The 26128-nt window shown below is 42.1% G+C and overlaps 1 protein-coding gene across 1 annotated transcript in view; it reads right to left on the bottom strand.

Annotated features, from left to right (window-relative positions):
* The window catches only part of LOC309528993 (uncharacterized protein), a 29363-nt gene extending 3448 nt beyond the window's left edge, over nucleotides 1-25915 (bottom strand). Inside the window, exons 1-5 of the mRNA XM_082216708.1 lie at nucleotides 25889-25915; nucleotides 22378-22478; nucleotides 21486-21550; nucleotides 16779-16865; nucleotides 6856-6932 (exon numbers count right to left, since the gene is read on the bottom strand). Of these exons, the coding sequence (XP_082072834.1) occupies nucleotides 6856-6932; nucleotides 16779-16865; nucleotides 21486-21550; nucleotides 22378-22472 (324 nt within the window). The 5' untranslated portion in view covers nucleotides 22473-22478; nucleotides 25889-25915. The remainder of the gene's footprint in view (nucleotides 1-6855; nucleotides 6933-16778; nucleotides 16866-21485; nucleotides 21551-22377; nucleotides 22479-25888) is intronic.
* Between the last annotated feature and the right edge of the window lie 213 nt (nucleotides 25916-26128).

Below are 26128 nucleotides of genomic sequence, written 5' to 3'. Positions count from 1 at the left end.
AGTCATGGCTTTCTCCCAAGATTCCTGCTGGTTAAGGGTGCTGAGACTTGTTATGAGACCCACAGTTATCTGTGAAGAGAGATTGAGAATTATGATGATGATGATGATGATGATGATTTTTAAACCACTATGAAAATTGTAGCTCTGGGAGGGGAATAGAAGTCACCTGACAACTCTCAGCATCCTTAACAAACTACAGCTCTCAGGATTCTTGGGGGGAAGCCCTTTCAGAAGAGTCATCGTGTGGACTATCAGGGCTGCTTCTTTCTTCTTTGTTGATCACTCGTAGCCGAGTAAGATTGTGTCTTCCATTAATGGGCTTAACAGAGAGTTCATAAGTGATTGTGGAGGCCAATTCTGGATCCACACATCCTTCCACAGTGGGGACATAGGTTTCCAGGTGGGAGTTGATCACAGTGAGGCTTTGCCAAACATGCCTTACTCTTAGCGTATTTCTCTTTTTGTCCCTGAGTTTGTGCTTCTTCAAAGTCCATGAAAACATTTGGTAAAGTCTGTTCTCCAGTTGGAGTGCTCACAGGCTAGTGTTTCCCAGTTATCAGTACTTACGTTACATTTTTTTTTTAGATTTGCCTTGAGAGGGGCTTTAAACTTCTTTGTTGCCCACCGGTATATTGCTTTCCATTCTTGAGTTGGGAATAGAGTAGTTGGTTTGGAAGACGATAATCAGGCATCCAAACAGCATGACGAGTCCCACAAAGTTGATGTTGAAGAATCATTGCTTCAACACTGGTGATCTTTGCTTCTTCCAGTACCCTGGAAGTTTGCCTGTCTTCCCAAGTGATGTGTAAAATTTTCCAGAGACAGCATTGATAGAATCTTTTGAGGAGTTGGAGATGGTGTTTATAAGTGGTCCATATTTCACAAGCGTACAATAAAGTTGGTAGTACAAGAGCTTTTTAAACAAGCATTTTGGTTTCCCTGCAAATGATCCAGCAAGTGAGAGTGCTGCTACTACATGTTACAGTGGGGAAACTACCTGAAAGATGTATAAAAAGGAAAAGGTGAAGAAACAAGCCTTTACCACTTTGCAGCAGAAGCTCCCAAACCCAGTCACCCCTAATATTGCAATTTTCCCCTTTCCCTGAAGCCAGAATTCTCTTTTTCATGACCTAAGAATGGGGCCCAGGACATTTCTGACTCAGCACTAATTTTAGTATTTTGTGTAGGATTTCTTTTTGCTTTTTGTAAATGTAATTATAATGAACTTTGTCTATGCAATCAATTCATACAAGCTAAGCATCACTCACATTCTGTTCACTGCCTGTAATGTAGGAATGATAGTAACCTACGTCACACTTATTATTCTGGAGGGGCAGACACAATGAGGAGAGGAAAGCACTGCAATGCAGATAGAAAATGTACCATATAAATGATCAATAGTAGTAGCCAAATAGTTTTCTAAATAGTATTAGCAAACCATAATGGTAAATAGCCGATGAGCACAGAAAATGGCTAAAAGTAATGTCTGCACAGTGATAAATCCTATTAAAACTAGCGAGACTAGATTTGAGTCTCCCAGAGAGAGAAATTTGTCATGCACAGTCTGAAACCAGTTCCTTTTGTTATGAGTCATTCATCATCTGCTAAGTCAATGATGTTTATTGGTCCTCATCAAGAGCTCTCAAAATAGTGCAGAAGCTTCATTGGCTTATACAGAAATGAAGTGAGCAGTCCCTTATACAATGCTCACCACTGAAAGAAAAGAGAAGTGGAAAATGTGTTTTTAAAAATTGTATCTTAGGCTACAATTCTAAATACATTACCTGGAGTAAATTAAAAGGTAAAGGTACCCCTGCCCGAACGGGCCAGTCTTGACAGACTCTGGGGTTTGTGCGCCCATCTCACATCTATAGGCCGGGGGCCAGCGCTGTCCGGAGACACTTCCGGGTCACGTGGCCAGCGTGACAAAGCTGCATCTGGCGAGCCAGAGCAGCACACGGAACGCCGTTTACCTTCCCGCTGGTAAGCGGTACCTATTTATCTACTTGCCCCCGGGGGTGCTTTCGAACTGCTAGGTTGGCAGGCGCTGGGACCGAGCAGCGGGAGCGCACCCCGCCGCGGGGATTCGAACCGCCGACCTTTCGATCGGCAAGCCCTAGGCGCTGAGGCTTTTACCCACAGCGCCACCCGCGTCCCCTTCTGGAGTAAATTACCTGGAATAAATTACCTAAATTATCTGGAGTAAATTTCACTGAATTAAGTGGGGTTGATTTCCATATAGGATTACTACACCAAGGAGTTTTCAGAAAGAAATCTCAAATCTCTTGTGGAATAAATCTATAGAATAGGTATAACTTGTATTGCTTAAGCACCCTCTCCCCTTTATTTTTGAAGAGCAAATAAAAATAGTTCAGGTTTGTGCCAAAGCCGAAAGTCAAGCTTCCCAGAGTTTGCTGGACTCTAATGATGACTAATTTAGGTAGTTATCTCACTTGTGCTCAAAGCAGCCATGTTTTATCAAGAAAGGGTCAACTTGAATTGGCAATTTTCAGTTTCATCTATCAATGTCATGTGTCCTAACCAGAGTTGAATGACATTTTAGCTGGGCTCATTCATCTGTGCAGTAAAGTCAGGTGTGTGAACTCTGTTGCTATGTCTTCTATTAAAAATATAGGATAATTAAATAGAGGAATTGAATTCCACATTACAGTCCATTTTACATCTCTCGCAAGCATCTCCTTTTCCAATACAATCCCCTACCATTCTCAAAATTCTTCACGTAAATGTATTTACCGTATTTTTCACCCTATAGGACGCAATTTTTCCCCTCCAAAAATGAAGGGGAAATGTGTGTGCGTCCTATGGGGCGAATACAGCCTTTCGCTGAAGCCTGGAGAGTGAGAGGGGTCGGTGCCCACCGACCCCTCTCGCTCTCCAGGCTTCAGGAAGCTCTGCGCAACCCTCCAGAGCCCGGCGCCAAGCCATGCCGGGCTCCGGAGGGTTGCGCAGAGCTGCCTGCATTCCGAAGCCTCGGGCGCACTGAAGAGCGCCCCCGGGCTTCGCACAGCTGTCCGCAAGCCTGGGGAGACCGGCGCGGCTCCCTAGGCTTGCAGATAGCAGGCTGTTCTGGGGGCTGGGGTCGGGGGAAGCTCGGGCTTCCCCCGCGCCAGCCCCGTGCCTGGGGGGGGAATAATTTTTTTCTTTATTTCCCCCCGAAAAAACTAGGTGCGTCCTTTATGGCGGTGCGTCCCATGGGGCGAAAAATACGGTATGTGAAAGAATGTTTCTATCATGCTTGATCATAAAATAACAAGTGATCCACTGAATTAAAAGCAAACTATAGTCAGACCTGACTGAAAGTAGTTGACATACATCAGTTTCCAGACAACTGTATCCTGCCTCTAGTATCCAGCTTGCTAGAGGGAACTGTTTTTTAACTGTTTTTTTAAAAAAAGTTATCCAAAATACAACAAATAGTAGAATTCTGTGTAGAGTACAGTGGTACCTCGGGTTACATACGCTTCAGGTTACAGACTCTGCTAACCCAGAAATAGTTCTTCAGGTTAAGAACTTTGCTTCAGGATGAGAACAGAAATTGTGCTCCGGCGGCGCGGCAGCAGCAGGAGGCCCCATTAGCTAAAGTGGTGCTTCAGGTTAAGAACAGTTTCAGGTTAAGTACGGACCTCCGGAACGAATTAAGTACTTAACCCGAGGTACCACCGTACAATCTTATTTTTGTACAAGCACAATAAAGAGTTACAGTTAAAACTTGCTGAAGTGTTTACTTGTATCCTCAAGCAACCATAACTTTAGCTTCCATTTTGCATCACACCCTCACAAAATTAAACATGGGAGAGTTGATGTCGTATCATCTGTCTGTTCCAATTTTCATATTATGGGGAGGGCATCCAAACTGTCTCAAAGTACTCGTGCTACACAGTGACCCTATTGTGTTAAACATTGCAACAGAGCCATTTCCCAAAATAGATGCCGCCAGCCTCTTCTGTGGTCTTCCAATGGCAAGCTACTGCTATGGGAGTAGCTGCAAATTGAAGTATCACAAAGATCTCTGTGGACTATTTTTATATCTCCCATGCAGACAATATTTAAATAGACACAAGGTGATAATGGTCAGTAGAAGCCAAACAATACACTCTTGGAAGTTTGAAATGACAGCAGTGTTCGAGTCCAGCATTCTGGAGCCAAGCTTGTAAGGTTTCATTTGTGTAACTGTCATTCCTGCTGTTATAATCTTGGTCCATAGTTCCTTTTTGCTTGCTTGCTTGCTTTGTAAATTTACTAGGTCTTCTGAGGGCTAGTATTAGCGTAATTAGAGACTATGCTGCGGTAATCTTGATTGTATTAAAAATGTTATGAAGACGCATCCCCTCTGGTGGGAACAAGTTCTTACAGTTCTTTATGTAAGAAAATAAAAGAACAACTCAGGAGGAAATAGACAGGAAAGCAATGGTGCTCAATTTAAACAAAACCTTAAGTACCGGTAACTTCTAGGATATCTAGGTAGGTAGATAGATAGAGGGTAGGACACCCTGAAAAGTACATTAATTGGACCAATGGTTATCTCCTAGACGTTACTGGTACTTAAGCTGTGATCACATAGGTGGAGTTTGCGTAGGTTGTGGTCCCACTGTATGTATGCATCAGTCTGGGTAAGAAGAGTGATGATACCGAAGGAGATAATACACAACTTTTTGCCCTATATTCCATCTCTAAGATAATTTTGAAGTTACAGGAAAAACAAGGCATTGTTGTAGCGGGTGATGTGTAAACTTGTTGAGCTCATGCACTACAATGAATATATGTTGGCTAATGAAATGTTATGGTGATAGTATGGCAAATTTATGATAGTTTCAATTTAATTATAATTTTACATTAATATCTGTGTGGTGTATTTAGGCTCCCTTGAGTGTTTTGCAGCATTTTCTTTTTCTTAAGAAGCAATTCTATTATGCTAATGCCATCTAATCCAGATGAATAGGGCCTTGTCTGTGATTGGAAGCTAATTATATAACATTATATCACACTTAAGAAAATCAAATATATTTCCCCCTTAACAGTGCTTGGTATAAAACCATTAATAAAGTATTTTAAATCTCTCTCTTTTTTTTTTGAAGTAGAGAGTTTCATAGCATTTTTTTTTATTTAAAAAATTGGAGCCATGTAATTATGTTATGTAAATAACTTCTAATTCTGATTAATGAGTGTTTTATGTGCCACTTGAGGGCTAGCTTTGCCATAAAAACATGGTCCCTGATCCAGTTGATCAAGCAGAGGTAGCCAATATGGCACAGTCCAGATTTGTTGGGCAGGACTACAAGTCCCATCATTCTCTGTCATTGACCATGCTGGCTGAAGCTGGTGGGAGTTGCAGTCCAAAACATCCAAAACATCTCTGCTTGATTAGCTACCCATCAGCTATACATATGGGTGCTCTGTATAGAAACTGATGGCCCCGGATGTCAATATGCTGTGCATCCCTGTTCATACATATATACCACCGGCTTCATCAAAATTGGTTCACAGTAAAAGAAGCCAACAATGAAATTGGCAACTAAAAAAGCCAAAGCAACAGCACCAAAATGTCTGGGTGTACTGTGATTTAGTCCAAGAAACTCAGTGTTCCAATCATATTAAGTGTCTCTAGTCTCTTGATTCAAGAAATCTCCGTGTTGCTCTGGAAAAATGTGCAAAGCAAAAACATAAGCAAACAAGGCATAAAGTGTAGTTGATATTTGCTGTTACATACCGGTATGTATAATACATCAAAAAGATGTTCTCTTGTGGGCTTTTAGTGTTGCAGGTCCAGTCCTATAGAATTAGTTAGCAACTTACATCCACAAAGACCTTAACATTTTCATAGTTAGATGTCCATTAAAGACATTTTTAGGTAAGGAAGATTACACTTTCCTTGAAGTGTGATCCGGCCATTTTATGTAATAATTGTATGCACTGTATGCACTAGTTTTATTGTCTTGATCTAACTGGGTTTCTAACCTTTTGTACTTTATATTTCATCATACTTCATTGTCAACCTTTTGTTGTGAAGTAGTTTAGAAATCTTTCTTCCTGGCCTTCAGCCTAATTAACACATCCTGGCAGTTTGTAATCTGGCTACCTATCATGCCTCTTACCTAAAGAATAACAACATAGGCTGTTATTTATGAGTAAGAGAAAGCTCTTTCTTTAGCCATGGCTAAATATAGGCTCAGCAGCAGGCTTAGCATTAGAGGTCAAGAATTCAGGAACCAAGCAAGAAGTTCAGAACTGGACAGAAATGTCCCAACAATTCCCATGCCTTTCCAGTTAAAGTTTTAAAGGGGTGGCACAGTAAACTTATTAGTGAGACTCTCTCACTTTGTTGCATTTTTATTTGGTCATGTGGGTCTGTACCAGTCTACAAAGGTGGTGCCTGGCCATCAGTGACAAGGCTGTGCCCTCCCCTGCTGCCTCCTACTCATCCTTCCCAGCAGCTGGTCAAGGTCCTTCCCAAACCTCAGTGAGGCTCTACACTCTATAGAAGAGTCAGGGAGGAGAACTGGTGATCTTACTCCCCTTCCATAATAACTGGAGTCAACCCCAGTTCCCACAATGCACACCCCTTCTCCTTCATACTCCTCCTCTGTCTGAGCCTACCAATTCATGTATGATCCCAATGAGGCTGTCGATCATGTGACATTACCCATGATACCTGCAGAGGGAAGACGCACAACTAAAGCACTGCCACCAGCAATGCACCCATTAGCACGGGGAAGAGAAGGCTCTTTTGTGGCTGACAGAGGACACTGATGTAATGTATCATTGTGTTCTTGTATGTTATCTGTAGGCCACTTCTGCTCCTGCCACCTCCCCATTCCTCAAAGCTCAGAAATGTACCTTGTGGCAGGGACAAACGCTGATGACATGGATTCCCAGGAACCTAGTAGAGAATCTTTGTCTCAGAGGGTCTTCTCCTGGATGAAAACGAGGCTTGTCATGTCAGTGTCTTGGGGGGAACTCTAGGTTTGTAATCCTTGTCCCATTCCCTGGTGAGAAAAGATGCTCTGACTGCACCCTTAACTAGACCTCCTTTTCTCCTTGTTTACCTACATTTGCCCGAAGGTCAGTTTCTGAATCAAGGAACAAAGTAAGTTGGAAGTGGATGCAGCAGCTCACAGCATCACAATACAGTGTTTTCCAAAGCAGTTAACTCATATTCTTTCTTGCTTCTTTTTTTATGAACCCATGATTAAGTTCAATTCAGAGGCCAATTTGTAAAGTTGTCACTCACATAGCAACAACTTTAGCCAAGAAGTAGTGCCTCAGGTTTTTGACATTATCCTATGAATGGTTTCAGTTTCAGTTGTAAAGCCATCCCTAGAGTAGTTTCATGTGGAAGCTTTCAGCAGGGGTGGGGTGGGGAATATAGAGAAACTTCCCATTGTTTTAAATGTTACACATAGCCTTTCAAAAATCCAATTGCCTAACTGACAGTTGGTTTCTGATTCAGTTGAATTCCACACCAATTCATAAGTCAATTACCCCTGCACAAAATACAATCAAACATGTGAAATAACTTGCAGTTATTTTTATTTTTAGTTACCACCGAGGTTAGTGCTAACTAAATGGGCAAGTAAAGGAAATCTAAGGCAAACACTTGCAAAGAATATATATATATATATATATGGGAAGATGTTAAACCATTAATGGTCTTCAAAGAATAAAATGTGTGGACTTTTATTTTGTTGTTATGCACATTTTATAGGCTGTTAAAGGAAGTGTAAAGCAGAACAAATAAAGGTGATAGCTACTGCAATACAGAACTGATACAGAATTTGGCTGGTTTCTTGTTGAGCACATCTAGGGGATATTAATTCGAGATTTTGTTGTTATATATTCACAAATACCAAACACTTCTCTTTTTAAAATTTAAAACGGTGATGCATTGTAATAAACAGCTTCTCTAGTACTAATGGGTAGCTTAATTTCTGATATGCACATTACTCTGGAAAGTTTGGACTGGGTACCAGATCATATCAGAATCTGCAACAATAAATTTCTCAAGCATCCCTTTGAGTCATACAGAGGATGATTCTAATAATAGTTATCGGTATGTACAGATAATGTTACTGGCTTTTTTTGTTGTCTAAAAGTCTAATAGCACACAATAGCAATATAATCTATGTGAATCGTTAACTTTTAGTTATTTGCAATATCTTCCTTTGGAACTGAGACATCTCAGTATAAACCTTGGCATCTAGATCTTCCTAAGGAACATAGTAAGAAGAAAAAGTATAAATACCTACGTTTGACCTGTATTTTATTCCATGTCTGCAGCACAATATTCTAGTGATAGCTCCATTGTCTCTGTACCTCAGACATGAGAGTTTGAGGCCCATTGAACAATATTGAGCTTTCCAATGTAACATAATTACAGGAGCACCTGGACTAAATAGTTTTGTCTTGATCCACTGTGAAAATGTGCGGTGTTCAACAGCCCTGAAAATTTCTCATTTCTTACCTGTGGAGAGGTGCTTTGGCGCTTGCATGTCGGGACACTGATACAAGACACATCTGCAGGCGGCTATTCTGTCAGTAGATTGGGTTGCATATTGGCGCTACAGCTATTTTTAATTTGACTCTGTGCTTTCTGGAACACAGCCAGCAAGTGGGTGGGGAGGTGGGTGTTCAGCGTTCAAAATTCAGAGCATAACAACAAGAACTCTGAATGCTTAAAAGTAAAATTGCTAAGGATGAGTTTCATACCCTCCAGCATTTCTCCGATGAAACCAGGGACATCCCATTCCATAATGATAATTTTACTATTTATAGCCCATACATCTTGCTGGGTTGCCCCAGCCACTGTGGGCAGCTTCCAACATATAGAAAAACACAATAAAACATTAAACATTAAAAAAACTTCCCTATACAGGATTGCTTTCAGATAGCTCGGGGGTCAGATAACTCCATACATGCCAACATTTCTCCAATGAAAATAGGGACATCCTAAGAAAAAGTGGGACATTCCGGGATCAAATAAGAAATTGGGGTGTCTTCCCTAAATCAGGGACATCCCTGGAAAATAGGGACACTTGGAAAGTCTGCACAGACATGTATCACTAGAGATCCCAGGGTAGATGTGGGTTGTGGCTTACTTAAAGTTCCTGAGGAGGATGAGGAGGAGCAGAAGAAGAACTCTTATTGTGTGAGCAGAAATCTGTCCTGATGGCATTGGGTTTCACCCTAAAAGTCAAATAATTTGGTGGCAAGTTATTGTTACCTATTAGGCAAAAATGCCACCTGAAGAAATCTGGTTTATATGTGGATTCAAAGCTCATTCTCTCAGTTTTTATGCTGGAATCCAGAAAACTACCTCCTCAACCAAGTGGTGGTCTGTACTTTTCCCACAATCAATCCAGATTTTCCAGATCCATGAGTAATCTGATAATAGAAACCAACATAAAATTGCATGTTTCTCAACAATACAGTGGTACCTCGAGTTAAGTACTTAATTCATTCCGGAGGTCCGTACTTAACCTGAAACTGTTCTTAACCTGAAGCACCACTTTAGCTAATGGGGCCTCCCGCTGCTGCCGCGCCACCATAGCATGATTTCTGTTCTCACCCTGAAGCAAAGTTCTTAACCCGAGGTACTATTTCTGGGTTAGCGGAGTCTGTAACCTGAAGCGTATGTAACCTAAAGCATATGTAACCCGAGGTACCACTGTACAACCGAAACACATTGATAAATCACATTTAGCTGAGGCTGTGGGCTGGAGAAGTTACATGGATGGTGGCATTTGCTGCCTGGTTTCTGTCTGATATTATATTCCTTTCCCCCCAGGCCTTTGGCTAATTAAACCATCTATGGTCTTTTAAACTGTGTGTCTGGGGGTGTTGTTTTTGTTAGTTACTGTGTTATGTATATTTATATTGTAAACTGCCCTGTGATCCTCAGATGAAGGGTGATATAGAAATTTATTAAATAATACATAATAATAATACTAGTGTTATTTTAATAGTGATCACTTTTTATAAGCTGCCTTGAGAACCTCTTGGGGCTATAAAGTGAGATATAAGAATTCTACATAAACAAATGGAAAGAGAATTATCCATCAAATTAATAATACCCAGAGAGGTGAGATTTGAAAGAGAGTTTGTAGGTAGATACACAATGCTACTATGAATTTTATTTGTAATTAATACCCCTTTTTAATTAAAAAAAACCCCTCAAATCATACTAAATGCAAGTCATCTTATGATGCCTGCTCCCCACTCCCATGCACTCGACTGTTAAATTTTAGCTTTAGACTGAGATTTATATCCTCTTTTTGAGAACAGCTGAAATTATAGGATGATGGTTTAAAAATATGAGCAATCATTTAATTCCCATTTTCTCTGCATCCATTTGGAACATCAGGTGAAAAAAATGAACATCAATTTTAAACCCCTGAGTAGCAAGCATCTTGACACGCTAGTCCAAATGGATGCAGAAAAAGCAAGTATGAGCCATCCAATTTGTCTTACTTTTTGCCTTTGAGAGATAAATGGAAATGTCAGCGGAAGCATCTTCCCAGATTTGTAACTTATTAACCCATCCTTTCATGTAAAGCCAGGCCAAATTTTAATAACAATATACTCTATACTACCATATTTCTTTCCCAAAGGGAACAGATTCTAAATAACTGCTAGGATGCATATTAGTGTTCAAATTGTCCTACTGTCCCTCCTCACAATTTTACAAGAACCAAGTTTGATTAATGTGCTTCACACACTTTTTATGTTCAAGTTGTTGTTATTTTCTTGTTGTTGCTTAATAAACTATAAATAAGACAAATACTGTAAGTTAGCTGGTCTCATTCATGGATGCAATAAAATGGTTATAATCAATGAGAACTAAAATCAGCTTTGTATGTTATGAATCTACCAGTGGATCAAATGCTTATGGTTTCAATATTGACCCTGCCAGAGCATCAGCCTCTTAATAAGGTGGTAGAACTGCCTCTGTATTCACAGCCCTGCCCCTCATGCTGTCCAGGGTGGAAGCGGTATGGTAGGATTTCTTTTCTATGCTAATGCCCGGTTGGGAGAACAAACAGACCTACATGGGACGCCCACTGCAAACACTTTGAAATATATGACCTTTTCAGCTATAGGACTATCGCCCTTCAAATAAAGGTCAGTCCACTAGTAGGCCTTTAAAAACAGTCCATTGTAAAGTAGGACACGTAATCCCATATCTGTCAGAGGCTGGACTGAGGAAGAATGGTGGGGGCTGCCCCCTTCTCCTGAACCTTTCCGGGGACAGGAGAGCATAGATTTAGAACAGTGGTTTGCAGAAGGTCATAGTTCAGAGGATGCAGAGGGGGAAAGCTGGGAAATATTGGAAGAGGAACAGCAGGAAGGAGAAACACCGGGGGAGAGACAGCTGACAGACTCAGTGTCTTTGGAAAGCATTCCTGACCCCCCTTCCCCCAAGACTTGGCTGGCATTGAGGGTGGTAGAACAGAAAGCTCAGATTAGCCGACATAGGGGTGACGTAGAATAGTAGAGACTTTACTTGGAGCAACGCAATTTCTAGAGAGAGACCGCATTCCTTTGTCTCTCACTGTGATTACTGAATTGGTAATAACTCTTCTTTTTATCTGCTTCTTTGCTGCCACCAGGGGAGGGATCTGATTCCCCGAAGCCTGACAATATCTGATAATATTTTTTCTTACCAAATATGAAGATGCTTGTCTACAAGACCCATTATCCCCAGCAGGAAAAGATTCCCAAGGTCCAGTAACATGTCTGATGGACTCCTCTTCTGATGAAAAATATTCTCTGAGCATTGCAGCCCACTGGCAATATTGGGCCCCATAATCCCTGGTGGGAAAAGATGCTCAGCACATCATTTCTCACCACTGCCGAACCCTTTCTTTTCTTGCTACACACTTCTCTTTCCCTAGGTGAGCAGAAGGCTATCAAATATACTAACCATGACAGCTATGCTGTGCACCTACACCTGGAGGCAGTAATGCTTCCTAAATACCAGTTTCTGGAAACTTCAGGAGAGGTGAATGCTGTTAAAGCTCAGGCCCTGCTTGTAAACTTCGCACAGGCATCTGATCAGCCACTGTCCAGTGCACAGGATGGACCACTGTCCTGACCCAGCAGGCTCTTCTTGTGTTCTTAAGTGAGCTCTTCCTGCCCTATCATGGGCAAACTCAGGGATAGTATGTACAGAGCTGATATGTGCCCTTCAAGCACTGATGTTGAAAGCCCAGAAAACCGACTCAGAAGAACTTTAACTCTGAAGGGCAGCAAATAACTTGGGGTGTGTGTGAGAGCAGTGGCGTAGCGTGGGGGGTGCCAGGGGTGCCGGCCGCACCGGGCGCAACATTTGGGGGGCGCGTTTGGCCGGCCCCCCTCGAGGAAGCGGGAACCTCTCCAAGACGGGAGAGACCTTCTCCCCGCGCCAGCCTTCGGATGGCTGTCCTGAAGACTTGTGGTGGGAGCAGTGGTGTAGCGTGGGGGGTGCAGGGGGGCTGCCGCACCTGGCACAACATCTGGGGGGGCGCGGAAGAGACTCGAGTGCTAAAATCCACGGGTTAGGGGGCGCAAATTACTTGCCTTGCCCCGGGTGCTGAGAACCCACGCTACGCCACTGTGTGAGAGAGAACATTTTGGTGCTTGCCCAACTCTACTAACCAGGTCTTGTTGGCCATTAAGCCTGTGCACCCTGCCTTGTCCTCCTCCTTTGAATAAATGAAAACAAATAAATAACCTTTCCTCCGATGTGGTAGTTTTATATAAAGGGGCTTGGTTGTTGGTGTTGTTGCTCTTCTGGGGAACCAATTCAGTTGTATTTGCTCCCACATCCAGGCTGAGATGGTATGATGCTGCTCTCACAAATACTAGGCCTATCCCATGTGTCTTTTTCAAACTGTAGTACTAGCTACAGAAAACACATTTTATAGTTGTGCTTAGGACTTTAAAGTAATGCATTTATCACACAGGTTTTCTCAAGTTCCGAAAACTGTGTGGCAAGAAAAACACACTGGTGGTATATATTAAGAAGTTCATTCTCCTTGACCTAACCCCATATTGGTTGCTTCATGTAGAAGAATAGACTTATAGATGTTAAAGACAGGGTTTAATGACAAAATGTGTTAAATTATAGGGTTTCCTTTTATTTGCTAGTTTACAGGGAAAGCTGTATTATCCTACCCCGCCCACACTATTGTGAGAGTTACTAGATTAAGTGTTTCCATGGCAGTAACTGATACAGCTTTGGTATGAAGTAAGGCTATGGAACTTTCTCACTTTCTCCTGCTCTTATTTTTTTATTTTAAGAAAAAACTTCAGAAGGGACTTTCTGGTGATGGCTATCTGGGGCCACTGACACACAGTGAGCCCTCCAGCCCTCCAGCAGGCACACAAAGACTGCTGTTCTAGTAGCTGGTAGGCAGAAGCATTCAGCCTCTAACAGTGGAGGTGAAGCATAGCCATTACAGTTAATAGCCACTGATAGGTCTCTACCTCCATGAATGTGTGTAATCCTCTATTAAAGCCATCCAGGTTGGTACACATCACTTGAGCTAACTCCTGCAAATATTTCCATCTCTAAATGTTTTAGAGACATTTGTGAAGCACACACACATGCCTATGTAGGAGTGGCTAACCTGTGACCCAACCCCCCTCAGCCCCAGCCAATGTGGTCAATGGTCTGGGGTGCTGGGAAGATCCCACCCAACAATATTTGAAGGACCACAAGTGAGCCATTCTTGATTTAGGCTCTGGTTCCCAGCCAGATTGTTGGGGTATAAATTGTCGTGATTATGATTTACACAAGCCTCAACTGAGTAAGAATTTGTGGGAGGCAACAACAGAGGCACAGAAAATGGTAACAGCGGTAGCCTTCCACCATCCCAATCAGATCTGAGCACAAACAATCCAAAACTAGCTGTGGGGCAAGTTTTGTAAATATATGTAAAGAAACTGTATATCATAAAGATACAACAGTCTCCACTGTGCCTCGATTCCAAAGGAAACATGAAGCCTGAGAAGGCATCTGGACCTCTGGAAACTCACACCATTCAAAGATTGAGGTGGTATGTAACAATGCAGTATTTACCATGTTGCCTGGATGGTGGCTGCCATCTCACCAATTCTCAACTGTTTGAAGACCGATTTGTAATGTGCTATATAAAGGGATGTGATAAACATAAACATTCTGATTGCACTGTTGGCACAGATTTACCCTTTCTGCAAGTTCCCCATTTATGCACCATATATTTACTGCCGCGAGATCAGATGTGTTCATTGTATGCTTAACCACTAATGACTAGCTGTAAAAGAGCAGTTGTACTCTGTAGCAGAAAGAAGCCTCGAATTTCTTTCATAGGCTGCTGCTTTTGAAAAGTATGTGGTGTAGTAAGCAAACTTCTTGGAGAAGAAACTAGTGCCATTTACACAAGATCTCCTCCTCAATTAATAGGATTAACTGCCTTCTCCTGGCTCCATACCCACTGTCACACTTTACTCCATACTAACATGAAGTAAAGTTTGTAGTGAAAATGGTGCTACAGTGGTACCTCGGGTTACATACGCTTCAGGTTACAGATGCTTCAGGTTACAAACTCCGCTAACCCAGAAATATTACCTCAGGTTAAGAACTTTGCTTTGGGATGAGAACAGAAATTGTGCGGTGGCAGCAGCGGGAGGCCCCATTAGCTAAAGTGGTGCTTCAGGTTAAGAACAGTTTCAGGTTAAGAATTGACCTCTGGAACGAATTAAGTACGTAACCAGAGGTACCACTGTACAATTTTTCAGCTGTGGTTTTTTTTAAAGCCACTTGAGTCTCACAATAGGAATGGTCTGGTTGTCCACCCTCCGCAATATCTCTGTATATACTTTGCCACCCTGCTACCGTAGGAGTGCAGAACCTTGTTGAAGGTGCACCATTATGGGGGGGGGAATGTCATCCCTATGAATCGGGATTATTTACTTAGAGGATTTATAGCCAATTTTTCTCAGAGAAAGAAAAAGTATCATATAATAAATAGAGCAATTAAGGGGTTTATGAGGTTTCTTGGAATGTCTTCATGCCTTCATTCAACTGGTCGTTTGTTGAATCTTTTTTCTTTATGTAACTCCACTAACCATTTAATTTGCTGGGTCTGCACCAGATTTGGCCAAATTGCAAACTGGACCAGCTAATTTGGAGGTGATATGGGCTTTGATTGCATTACTTATGGATGGCTCCAAGACAACTGAAGGTAATGGATGAAATGCAGCTTTCCTCAAGTATTACCTCCTTAGAGTAGTCCGCATAGCATCAAAAATATTGTTCTAGTGCAGGGGTCTGCAACCTTAAAGACAAAAAGAGCCACTTGGACCCGTTTCCGAAGGAAAAAAAGCTGGGAGCCGCAAAACCATTGCGACATTTAAAACAAATATATCTCTGGAGCCGCGATCTGACAGCGGGCGGGAAGGTGACGTCGGGTCGGTGTGTGACTAACGCACGCACCGCCCCCACGCGACGTCACAGCCAGTACAGCGCCCGCCACAGTGGGGAGTGTCGGGGCGCACAATGCGCCTCCTCCCCTCGCTAGTATCTGCCCCACAGCCGCAGCAAAGGTGTAAAAGAGCCACATGCGGCTCCGGAGCCGTGGGTTGCAGACCCCTGTTCTAGTGGCTGGTTGAGATGCTAGATAGTAACAGGGCAGCTCTGAAACAAGATGGACTTAGCTTCCTGTTATTGTCAATGGGCGCATAATGAGGAGGCAGTGGGACAATCCCCATGTTTCAAGACCTTGTGATATTCTAACTGCTGTTACTCATCAACAGCTGCCCAGCAGAATCCACTACCCCATCAACCCCAAATGTGCAACCAAACACAAGCTCAGCAGCAATAGGTGGGGAAGTAATGTACTAATAGCACACTTCTTTCCATATGATCCTCCTGTCCTGTACTTTCCTGTGTTACAATACTGTAGTTGCAGGGGAGTAGCAACTAAGCTGATTCTATAATATCAGACTTCTTGTGCAATTGCCTGGGGCAAAGCAGTTGCTTTCTGCTCTGTGGTTTCTCCAACATTGCTTCTAGAAAGATCAATAAGTTCTGCTCCCATGACTGGGCTCCCTTGGATGTTTACATAACACATAAGCTATGGGATTCCCAAAGGACTGGAAAAGAGCCTAGTAATAAATCCTGATTGAGAACATGACAAGGTGACTGAAGTCTGTTAATGAGTAAATAAATGAGTAACTAATTGGCGTCAAGGAGAACTTTAAGGATTTACCATCAGGTGGCCCAGCACCTTTGATTGACATTATGTGTGAAATGTTAAAAAACAGGGAAACACCCCCCCTCTACTTGGCAATGACAAAGAGTACTAGGCTATGAAATGTATTTGTCACTGCATGGGAAATTATTCCTTTTGTGTACTCAATTGCAAAATGCATGGTAAAATGTTCAGTCTGAGGCAGTGGAAGGTGAGAGCATGGACACAATAGGATTGTAGCACCTGCAGTTCCCAACTCTAAAGTGTCCATAGCTCAGGGCATTTTTACTTCCATGCCATTCTTCCAATGGCTTGGAAAAAATCCTGAAGAACTTTTGACTGAATATTCCCTAATATCTACAATCAGTTGGCCTCTGAGAAGCAGATACAGCCATTCATTTGAATAGAGTTTGTTTGTTTGTTTACTTCTTATTGATAAGCTATTTTTTTAAAAAAAATGCAATTATTCATCAACACATCAACAACTGACATAAAGGGAAAGTGGAGAGAAAGGAGTAAATACAATGAACCAGTACATCAAATTCTTACCAATTGAGTTCACAGAATTATCATCTCCCAAGGATGCAACCTCCTTTCTGGCTTTTCGTTTAGCCCTCTTGGTGTGCAAGTGCCAATCTCCATGGTGACAGTTTGAGTGAAACAGGTGACAATCAGTATTTGGATACAGATCAAAATTACAAAGGCATGCGATGATCTATTTTTGGTCTGGAGTGCTTTATTAAGGGTCTGGAACTGACTGCTGTTCTAAAAATACTTTTCCAAGAGGAAGTAATTGAGGGCAGACTGCAAGGAGAAACTGTGATGTTATTTGAGGACATAAACACTACCATCTTGTGCATCTCTTTGGGGAATGAATCCATAAACATGCCATACGAATTGTGCTAAGCATGTTTATACTTGGATGAAAGTCCCATTGAAATGAATGAAATTTGTTTCTGAGTTCAAACTGAAGTGCAAACTGAAGTGTTATGCATTCATATTTAGGAGTGAGTGCTATGGAACTCGGTTAACTAGGCAGCCATAGGACTGAGCTGAAAATGCTGCTTTTTTAAAAAAACAAATCATGCAAGAATATCTATTTGCTTTAACTGCTTTAAAATTATTGTGTTTAATGTAGCATGCAACCCAGGAAACAGCCCAATTTAATTCAAATCATAGCACCTAGACCTGTGACAATTTAATTTAAATTTCATGGAGTGAAATTTCTGTGTTCCTCAAAGATGTGCATTCCCAGTCTGCCGATAAAAAATATATAGCAAACTTTTTTTTAATTCCTCTTTGATATCTATTCCAAAAAAAATTTAAGGTTTTAACATGACTAAGTTGGATTGGTAGGACATCATTGCCTAGACATAGAGAATTTAACCTCACACCACCCATCCTCCAAATGCAAGCATCTCTCTTCCAAAAGCAACCATAGGTTCAAGGCAAAGAGAATGAAAATGGACTCTTTTCAGCATGTCTGATGATTGTCAGTTGCTAACACGTACTTGCCAAAGGGAAGGTGAACGAGCGGCAGCATTACATCTGCTTAAATTGATGAGAGAGGAAAATAGTCCTTTTTAAATTAGGGATCCTAATTGCTTAATGTACTGAAAAACCAAGGCTTTTTAGCTTTTTGTACTCAGGTTTAATAGTATCATTCGCGTTTGCTTCTATTTTTGTGTGTTGTTACTAAGTAGATCTAAAATATCTTTCCATCTCTAAGTACTATCATTCATGCTAAAAGGCATACTTGGAGGGAAGTAACTTCATTTTTTACACTATATACATGTTCAAACATACTTCATTAAAAAAAACCTAGGCTGCAGTCTTCAAACTGAGTCTTAGTTTGGCCTTTGGATAAATTTGAAAAATGATACCTTGCAGTTTTTGAACTGTGGAGCAACAATATGCAATGATACTGGAGTGCTCCTCCCACATTTTTTTATTTGCTTTGTTCCACCAGATGAACCACTTCTGATAGTGCCATATTAATGGAAAATATTACCATATTGAACAATAAGGTGTTCTATACTGGGGGTGGCTAAGAACCTCTGCCTCAAAAGCCAACTGTTGGCCAACTCTCTTGGAAGCACATGCCAGTAGTGGGTGTGGCCAACCCACAGGGACAAACAACCCCCACCTTCTCAGCATATCTGCGTAGATCCACTGAGGAAGGGGGCGATCAATCTAATGACTGGGAAAGGGGATATTTGCATTTCTTCTGGGCACTTGGCAGCGCAGAGTGTCCTTTCTTCCTACCCCAGTTGTTGTTGCTGCTGCTGCTGCTGCTATCAATTTATTTATTTATCTATACCCACACTTTTTCCCCTGACAGGGACTCAAGGTGATTTCCAGATAAAAATAAGAACAGCTAAAACATAGCTGGGGGTCTATAAAAAGCAGTTCAGCATCGATAGAATTACAACTGTCATTCTATTTGTATATTTATAAACTGCATGGCACGAGCCCTTTCATTAAATGCAGTCTGTTCTCAAAAGCCTGATGGAACAGAAGGACAACAAGGAGGGAGCCAGCGTAATTTCTCTAGAAAGGGAATTTCAAAGTCTGGGACCAGCCACAGAGAGGTCCCTGTCTTTAATCCTTACTGAGCGTGCTTGTGGGGGGTGGCAGGACTGAGAGAAGGACCTCCCCCAAATATACCAAAACCTGGGCAGGCTTGTACAGTTGTTCAGATTGCTTGGACCTCAGCCGTGTGGGCTTTCTAGGTCATAACCAACATTTTGAATTGTGCCCAGGTAATTGTATGCTCTATGCCTGCTTTATGTTTTTCCTTTTGCTGTCACCAGCATCAGTGAGGCCTTGGAGGCAGCAGAAAAAAATTACTTGAGAGGGGCCAGATCAGGTCGCCAACCATGTACTACCTCTCCCTGAACTATATATTAATTATAAAGAGATATCTATCTTATCCTGCCTCACCTGTCTAGAAGAGGTCACCTGCCTGCCTGCACATCCTTCCAATCCGCCTCAGTTCAAGTTAGCCAAGAGCTTGCCTCTTTTCCACTGCCCTGCCCCAATTGTTAAGTATAATTGGTTTAATTAACACTGAAATGGTGAATGTCTAAATGCATATTACTGAAGGCTTTAACATGGGGATTTTCCATGGGGCTATATTTAAGCCAAGAAAGGGACACTGAGCTATAAGTGAATTGATAATTATTGTTGTTTTCTGCTAGCTAACACATGAGTTTTTAACCTTAGACCACATGGGAGGCTATTGAATTTCAAATCACCATTTTGAAGGGAGTTGCCTTTCTTGACAAGCTCTGCGGAGTAAGGAGGTATAAATGGCTGTCCAGGAGTATACATCCTTAGGGCTGGAGTGTAGGCAAAATGGAACCTGAGAGAGACAGAGACAGAGAGAGTGAGAGAGAGTGCAAAAGCACTATGTTTGCAAGCTCTGATTGTAAGTTATTTTATTTCTAAGATTATGCTAAGCCTATGCTTGGAGAAGCCTATGTTTTATGAAACTGTTTGGATGTATCATTTGATGTTTTAATTCTGTTATGAAGAAAGTTCTGCAAGTAAAGTTTTTGAATAATCTCTGGACAATGCTTCCTTTCAAAGGGAGTCACAGAGGATCTCTGAAAAGCATATTTAACCTAAAAGCATATTTTAAATACATAATAGATTTGTGGTTTTGCTGTTCCTAGGAAAACCTAGATAATTGCATGTTTTAAAATGGCATTTAAAGGACCGTTACTGAGGTTGTTAAGTCAACAACTTGAAAGTTTTTTGAAAAGGCTAATACATTGGCAGTTGCCTTTGCAACCTTAATTCGCCCTTTTGTGTTTTTTGCTATAAGGTGTTATTTTTGAAGTCGTGTTTCTCATATGTGCTTTACATTTTGGATATGCTAGCACATCTTACTAAGATTTCATTGGCACATCAAAATTTAGCATTTCATACATTTAAGTCAGTTGTGTGAAGTTTTTGTGGTTTTGTCTTATATTTATTTGATAATACAGTTGAATGATGCTGTTGACTAGGGGGAAAATAAACACCAGGGCATTTAGAAAATTACAGCCTGGAGATGGAATAAACAATATTTTTAAGTGTGAAGGTGGAGGAAGGATTTTTCTGCATTTAATGCTTTAAATAAACCTCAGTATGTTTATGAGCCATGTTTGGCTCAGATAATAAGCTCTTATTTGAAACTATGAACAGACACAAAGGTAATGACACTTGGACATCACCATCATTGCACAGTGTGGAAACATCTTTGTCGTTTTTCCTTCCATGGTTTATGGCTTTGTTTTGCGATATTTTTCCTCTGATTCATCCTCCAATATCACACAAGTGCAAACATCTTCTGGGGGTTGGAAAGCTGATTTGAGAAGGTTACAGATAAATAAATCTCATCTGTGAGTGTCAAGCAACAGATATGTTTCTCTGCTTTGAAATGAGTGGATACAGGGAGAATACATGATATACTAAAGACCAAAATGAGCTGCAGGTATTATAAGACATGTTTTGTATAATGGATGATAAGCAAAAACATACTTGCTATAAAATTGAGATCAGTCCTAGACTATCCAATTGTCTTAGGGATTCCACTCCAGATTTTTTTAGGGTTTACTCCTTAGCCTTTTCTTTCCCCAAAGATATCCCACAAGGCAGCAGAGGTTTAGGATCAGAGTCTTATTCTCCTAGATGGGCTACCTTCCCAGGTTGATAAGCACAATCTGCCCCTCACTTCCCTCTACAGTATGTGCAGAAACCTCCATAAATCAGGTAAGAGTAGCCGATGGGTCTCAAATGCTTTGTGAGTTAGGGAGTTCCCCTGCATGTGAAGACAGGTTCTAGCAGATTTAGCAGATGAGACCAATAGTGGGTCCAATGGACTGGATATACTAGTGAAAATATTTTGAAAAAATGTGTATAATTGACAAAGTTGCATCTCAAACAGTTGTGGAGAACTGAACTTAAGATGAGAAAAACAAGAAACCAAAATTGACATATTCATTCATCTGTACTGCAGATGTTATTGAACTACACATGACTAGTAAAACAATATTAAATACTGTACCAACAAGAATAAAAGCAACATTTGAGGCAAAATTATTACTATCCATAAAATTATCATTATGTAATGATCCATATATTGGACACATAAAGAATAATCTGATTATAGCAATTGCATCCTCGTTAAATTGTATCTATTAAAAAAAATGTGATCCTCATGGTGACAGCAGGTGCTAATGTTAATGAATCTGTCAAATCATTGGTCACCTCTATGGAGTGATTTCTCCCAAGGTCTTGCTGTGTTAGTTTTCTGATTGATGGCATGTTTAGCCCTGTTATGGCAGGGAGAGGAAGTATGGGGAAATAGTGTTATAAACTTTAAAGATGAATTCTTTGTCTTAAACAAAATGCCTTGGACTGTCAGAAATGATTATTTAATGCTCATGTTGTTCACACTTTCTTTTATGAGACAAGTTGACAACCATGGTTATCCTTTTATGCAGCCTTTCTGCTTTGGGGGTTTTAGGGATCACTGATGCTGCACTGTAGTGATCAGCCCTGTTGGACCGTTTTATATAGAGGATATCTCAATTGTAGCAAATAGTGTCTATTCACCAAGGACTAGGAACTTGAGAAGGATAAAAGGTCTGAGCAGCAGAGTTTGTAAAGCTAATGGACAAAAGTGAAAACAGCTTTGAAATGGTCAAAGGCTTGGTGTCCTTGAAAAACAAAGACATCCACTATAGATTTAAAATGGTGGCACATGGTAATGGGTAACAACCGGAAGTGGGTTATGATACTCAGTGAGGAAGTGGTGGAACCCATGGAGCAAGCTCTGGCAGCAGATATGGGACTGGATTCACACTTTGCTTCAAACAACAGCAGCATTGCCAGAGCAGAGTTACACTAAGGGATGCTTCCACTGGGCGGAAAGAGAGGGAAGGTGACCTTTGCCGGTTTCCCCCTCCCCTTGTAGCCTTCAATGTGACTCTTTAGAACAGAATGGGAGGTGGCATTAAGGACTGTGAGTGGAGGGAATCATCAAAAGAGTCCTCTGTCCCCCACTAATATTGGGATTCCTCTACTGGATCAAAACTCTGGATCAAAAAGACACTGCCGACATGGGCTGCCATATGTCCGGATTTTCCCAGACATTTACCTGATTTCCGCCTGGACACTGCTGCCAACTGTTGGGATTTCATTCCTCCCGTTGCAGGATGTGTGATTGTTTTCATCACATGTCTGTGTTGACATTCCATACTGTTGGAGTCATGAGAACAGAAATTCAGTTACACTGTTCTGTTATGTTGTACTTTTGCTTTTCTGCTCTCTTGGAGATGAAGAAGGAGAGAGGAGCCATGTTTTCTTTTGTTCTGTTTTGTACATAATAAAGTAGCTTAGAAACCCACACCTCCAATGCCTAGCTTCTGCTTGGACTCTGCTAACGTGTTGTGTGCATATGTCTTCGGATATATGTCGCAGAAGCGCATCGGGAAAGAAGAGCGATGAATCATCCCGAGGGTCCCTTGTGGGGGAGAACAGAACTGCCTGGTGTTTTCCAAGCTAGTGCAAGAAGCCCAGTGAGTCCAGCTCCGTGTACCCAGGCACCAACACTGACTGCAGTATTCTGGATATGTCAGGGAAATTTTGGATGTATGGCAACCCTAACATAGCTCTTCCCCACGGAAATCAAGGCATATATTTAGTTCTTCATAACTCCAGATGATAGATGATAGATAGATAGATAGATAGATAGATAGATAGATGATAGATAGATGATAGATAGATGATAGATAGATGATAGATAGATGATAGATAGATAGATAGATAGATAGATAGATAGATAGATAGATAGATAGATATAGACAGACAGACAGATATCCTGTTTGGGAGGGGGGAGATAAAAAGATCTTGGTAATCCTTGCAGACGAATGGAAATAAGGCCAACGCACAGATGAACTTCAAGTCCCAACTTACAAATATTTAAAGTCATAAATTTTAAAATGCAATTGCATTTATCAGTGGCAGAATGCATAAATTACTTTTGGTATATTTGTGAGGAACACAAGTCTGCAGAGAAATTTGCCCCCTGCTTTAATCTGCTTGTGATAGAACTTCTAGGGAGAAAAAAAGCTTCAGTTTGAACAACCTGTACAACATCAAAGCCCTTTCCCCTCCCTGCTGAAAGGCAGGTGGTCAGATGGAGACTCAAAAAGCAGTATGAAATCTAGCTCTGGGCTATATCCAGCCCTCTGTATCTGGGGTGCCTCACTCCAGCATTAAATCAAAAATTATAATTATAAATCTTTGACTTTCCACCTATATTTTTCTATGTTTGTGCCCTATAGATAATTGGGAAATTCTTCCTTAGGAGGCTTTTTTTAATGGAAATACATAGAAATGAGTACTCTTAGACATTTCTAACTCAGTTGGTCCATATGTTACATGGGATCTTAGCTCAATTGGGAAAATAGTTATTCTCTTCTAGTCACATTTCCCCTCAGCTTTGTTTAGGTAAACAATAGTCTTATAACGTGAAAATCTGCTGAAGTACTATTTATAATTTTCAAGGTACTGACCAGACATTTTTACCTGGTCTTTTGTTTTATTCTGGGCATATTAGTGCTTGTGAACAAAAGAGCAAACAAGGATGGCTGCGGAGCAATCTCAAGTCCACCAAAAGCAAATAGAAACGTATATTTTTAGAGGCATTGACAGCTTTATATTGCTGTTTCCTAGAAGATGCATAGCGGAGGAAGAGCAGAAAGACATTCCTGTGAAACTCCATGACTCACAGAAATTGATCTGATTCAACAGTTAATGCAGCACAAAGATTGACCATGAACCAACATGCCCATAATTTAAAGGCTGTATACAGGGACACAGGATTTTTCCCCCTTTTAAAAGAACATTGTCCTCCTTCCTCTCCAGCCATTAATAAAACAATACTTTAAACAAACACATGCTTTGCGTGCTGAGGTCCCCCAAAACCCCTACCCCAATAACTCAGACATCACACGTAATTTTTGTTTAAGGTTTTTGGCATAATTTTGGCCACAACTTTATTTTTTTTTTTATACAAATTGAGAGTGGTTGCTTAGGCATTGGTTATGACTACCTGTCCCCCCCCCGCCTTGGGGGGACAGCACTGACTCCGTAGCCAGTCCCGGAGGAAACATGGTCAGAGTCAGATGGAGCTGCGTCACAGACTCTCACTGCTCCGCGCATGTTCCTTGAAGCTTACACGGCCCGCACCCTGCCGTCAGGGTTTGGACGAGGGGGATGGTAAGCTTCAGAATTCCTTTAACGGAATACCCGTCTGCAGCAGCATTGGAGGGGCAGGCACAGCCAATCCATACCCCTCCACCAACCAATTTTAACCAATGCCTAACCGCCAACCTTACAAGTTGTGACGATTTGCTAAGCAGTAGGCAAAACCCAAAAGGCACGCACTAATCAGCCAATTGGACAAATTCCTACTGGGCCCCCGCACCAAGGCGAACGACGCCATGACAGGCAGAGCAAGGTCAAAGCGCAAGCCCAAATCAAGGGAGGGCGGGCGGGAGATCCGATGTCCACAGCGAAAGAGAAAGAGAAAGCTGTGGACCCTGCTTATATAAGGGGTCTGACCCCACCCCTAAATTGGCAACATCAATTTTGCCCCAGTAACAACTTCTTCCAATCTGCTCCAGCCCATTGCCATCAATGGCCTGGTCACTAACTGGGGGTTTTGTTCGGCCCCATCCGCAACACGTGCTCTCTCTTTTATGAGAACACGCTTTGCAAGTTTGGAAGTAGGTGCCTGACACAAGTCATGCTGCCACTTTTATATTCCCCCCCCCCCCACGATCACTCCACACAAAAGTGATTGGCCAAGAAGCCGGGGTGATTGTGGTGCCACCCTGGAATGACGGCATTACTCCGTCCACACCCGGGGGCGGGGGAGGAACCAGCCTGGGGGCCTGCCCGCAACCAGGGCCATCCTTAAAGATGATCCCACTTATCGATTAAAAATTTGGTGTGATGTGATCCAATCTTCATTCTGAAAGTGTGGCCCAGAGGAAAAATGTTTGAGAACTACTGTCCTAAAGAAATTAAATGAGTTTGTCCTGCCTAACAAACCCCTAAGCACCCAGCTCCATCCTAAGCCAAGATCTATCTGGCAGTTAAACTCTCACATTCTACCTTTTGACTCCCCACTCCCTCCTGTTGGTTGTTTCTCCACCTTGCCATGATTGGCTGCAGGGTCTCCAGGAGGATGACCCAACATCTATCCATCATAGGAGCACTCTCTGTGTCTTCCCTTCCCTTTCCTTCCCTTCCCTTCCTTCTTACTGACAGCCATGACCATGTCCTTTTATGTCATTGTGAAAATCCAGACAACCGATTCTCTTTCCTCCTTATCTCTCAAGACGGGTAGCCATTGTATGTCATTGCATGGACAGGCGGAGACCACCCCAATCCAAGACCGGTTCCCACGTGGCAAGCCCCCCCCCAGCCTGCCCAGCCCCCCAGAATCACGGGAAAAGGGCGGGAGGCCCCTTCTGCCACCTCCACCCCCCAAGGGGCCAAAACAGGCATGGGGGGGAGAGGAGAAGGCTGCACAATGTGGCAAGGTCTTCCTCGCAGCCCACCCAGCCAGGCTACTAAGGGTTGGGCCCCAGTCTCACCTCTCCAGATATAGGATGAATTCCAGTGATGTCACTTGCAAAGCTCTGGAGCTGACTGTGATCCCCCAGGTAAGTTCCACCATCTATTGTGTGGGTGGGGAAGTGTCACCCCCTACCTCGCCAACTCCCCTTGGCAACGCCTCCCCCACTGGAATTGGTTGACTGTCTGAAGTTGGGCGGAAACCTCCAGGTATCCAGCTGGGGGGGGGGCGATGCCAGGCAAAACTGCTAGGAGCCATG

Source organism: Podarcis vaucheri, assembly GCF_965113315.1.
Source record: "Podarcis vaucheri genome assembly, chromosome: 3".
Lineage (NCBI taxonomy): Eukaryota > Metazoa > Chordata > Lepidosauria > Squamata > Lacertidae > Podarcis > Podarcis vaucheri.
The sequence above is the reverse complement of the archived record's forward strand: the minus strand, read 5'-3'. Positions and strand labels throughout refer to the sequence as shown.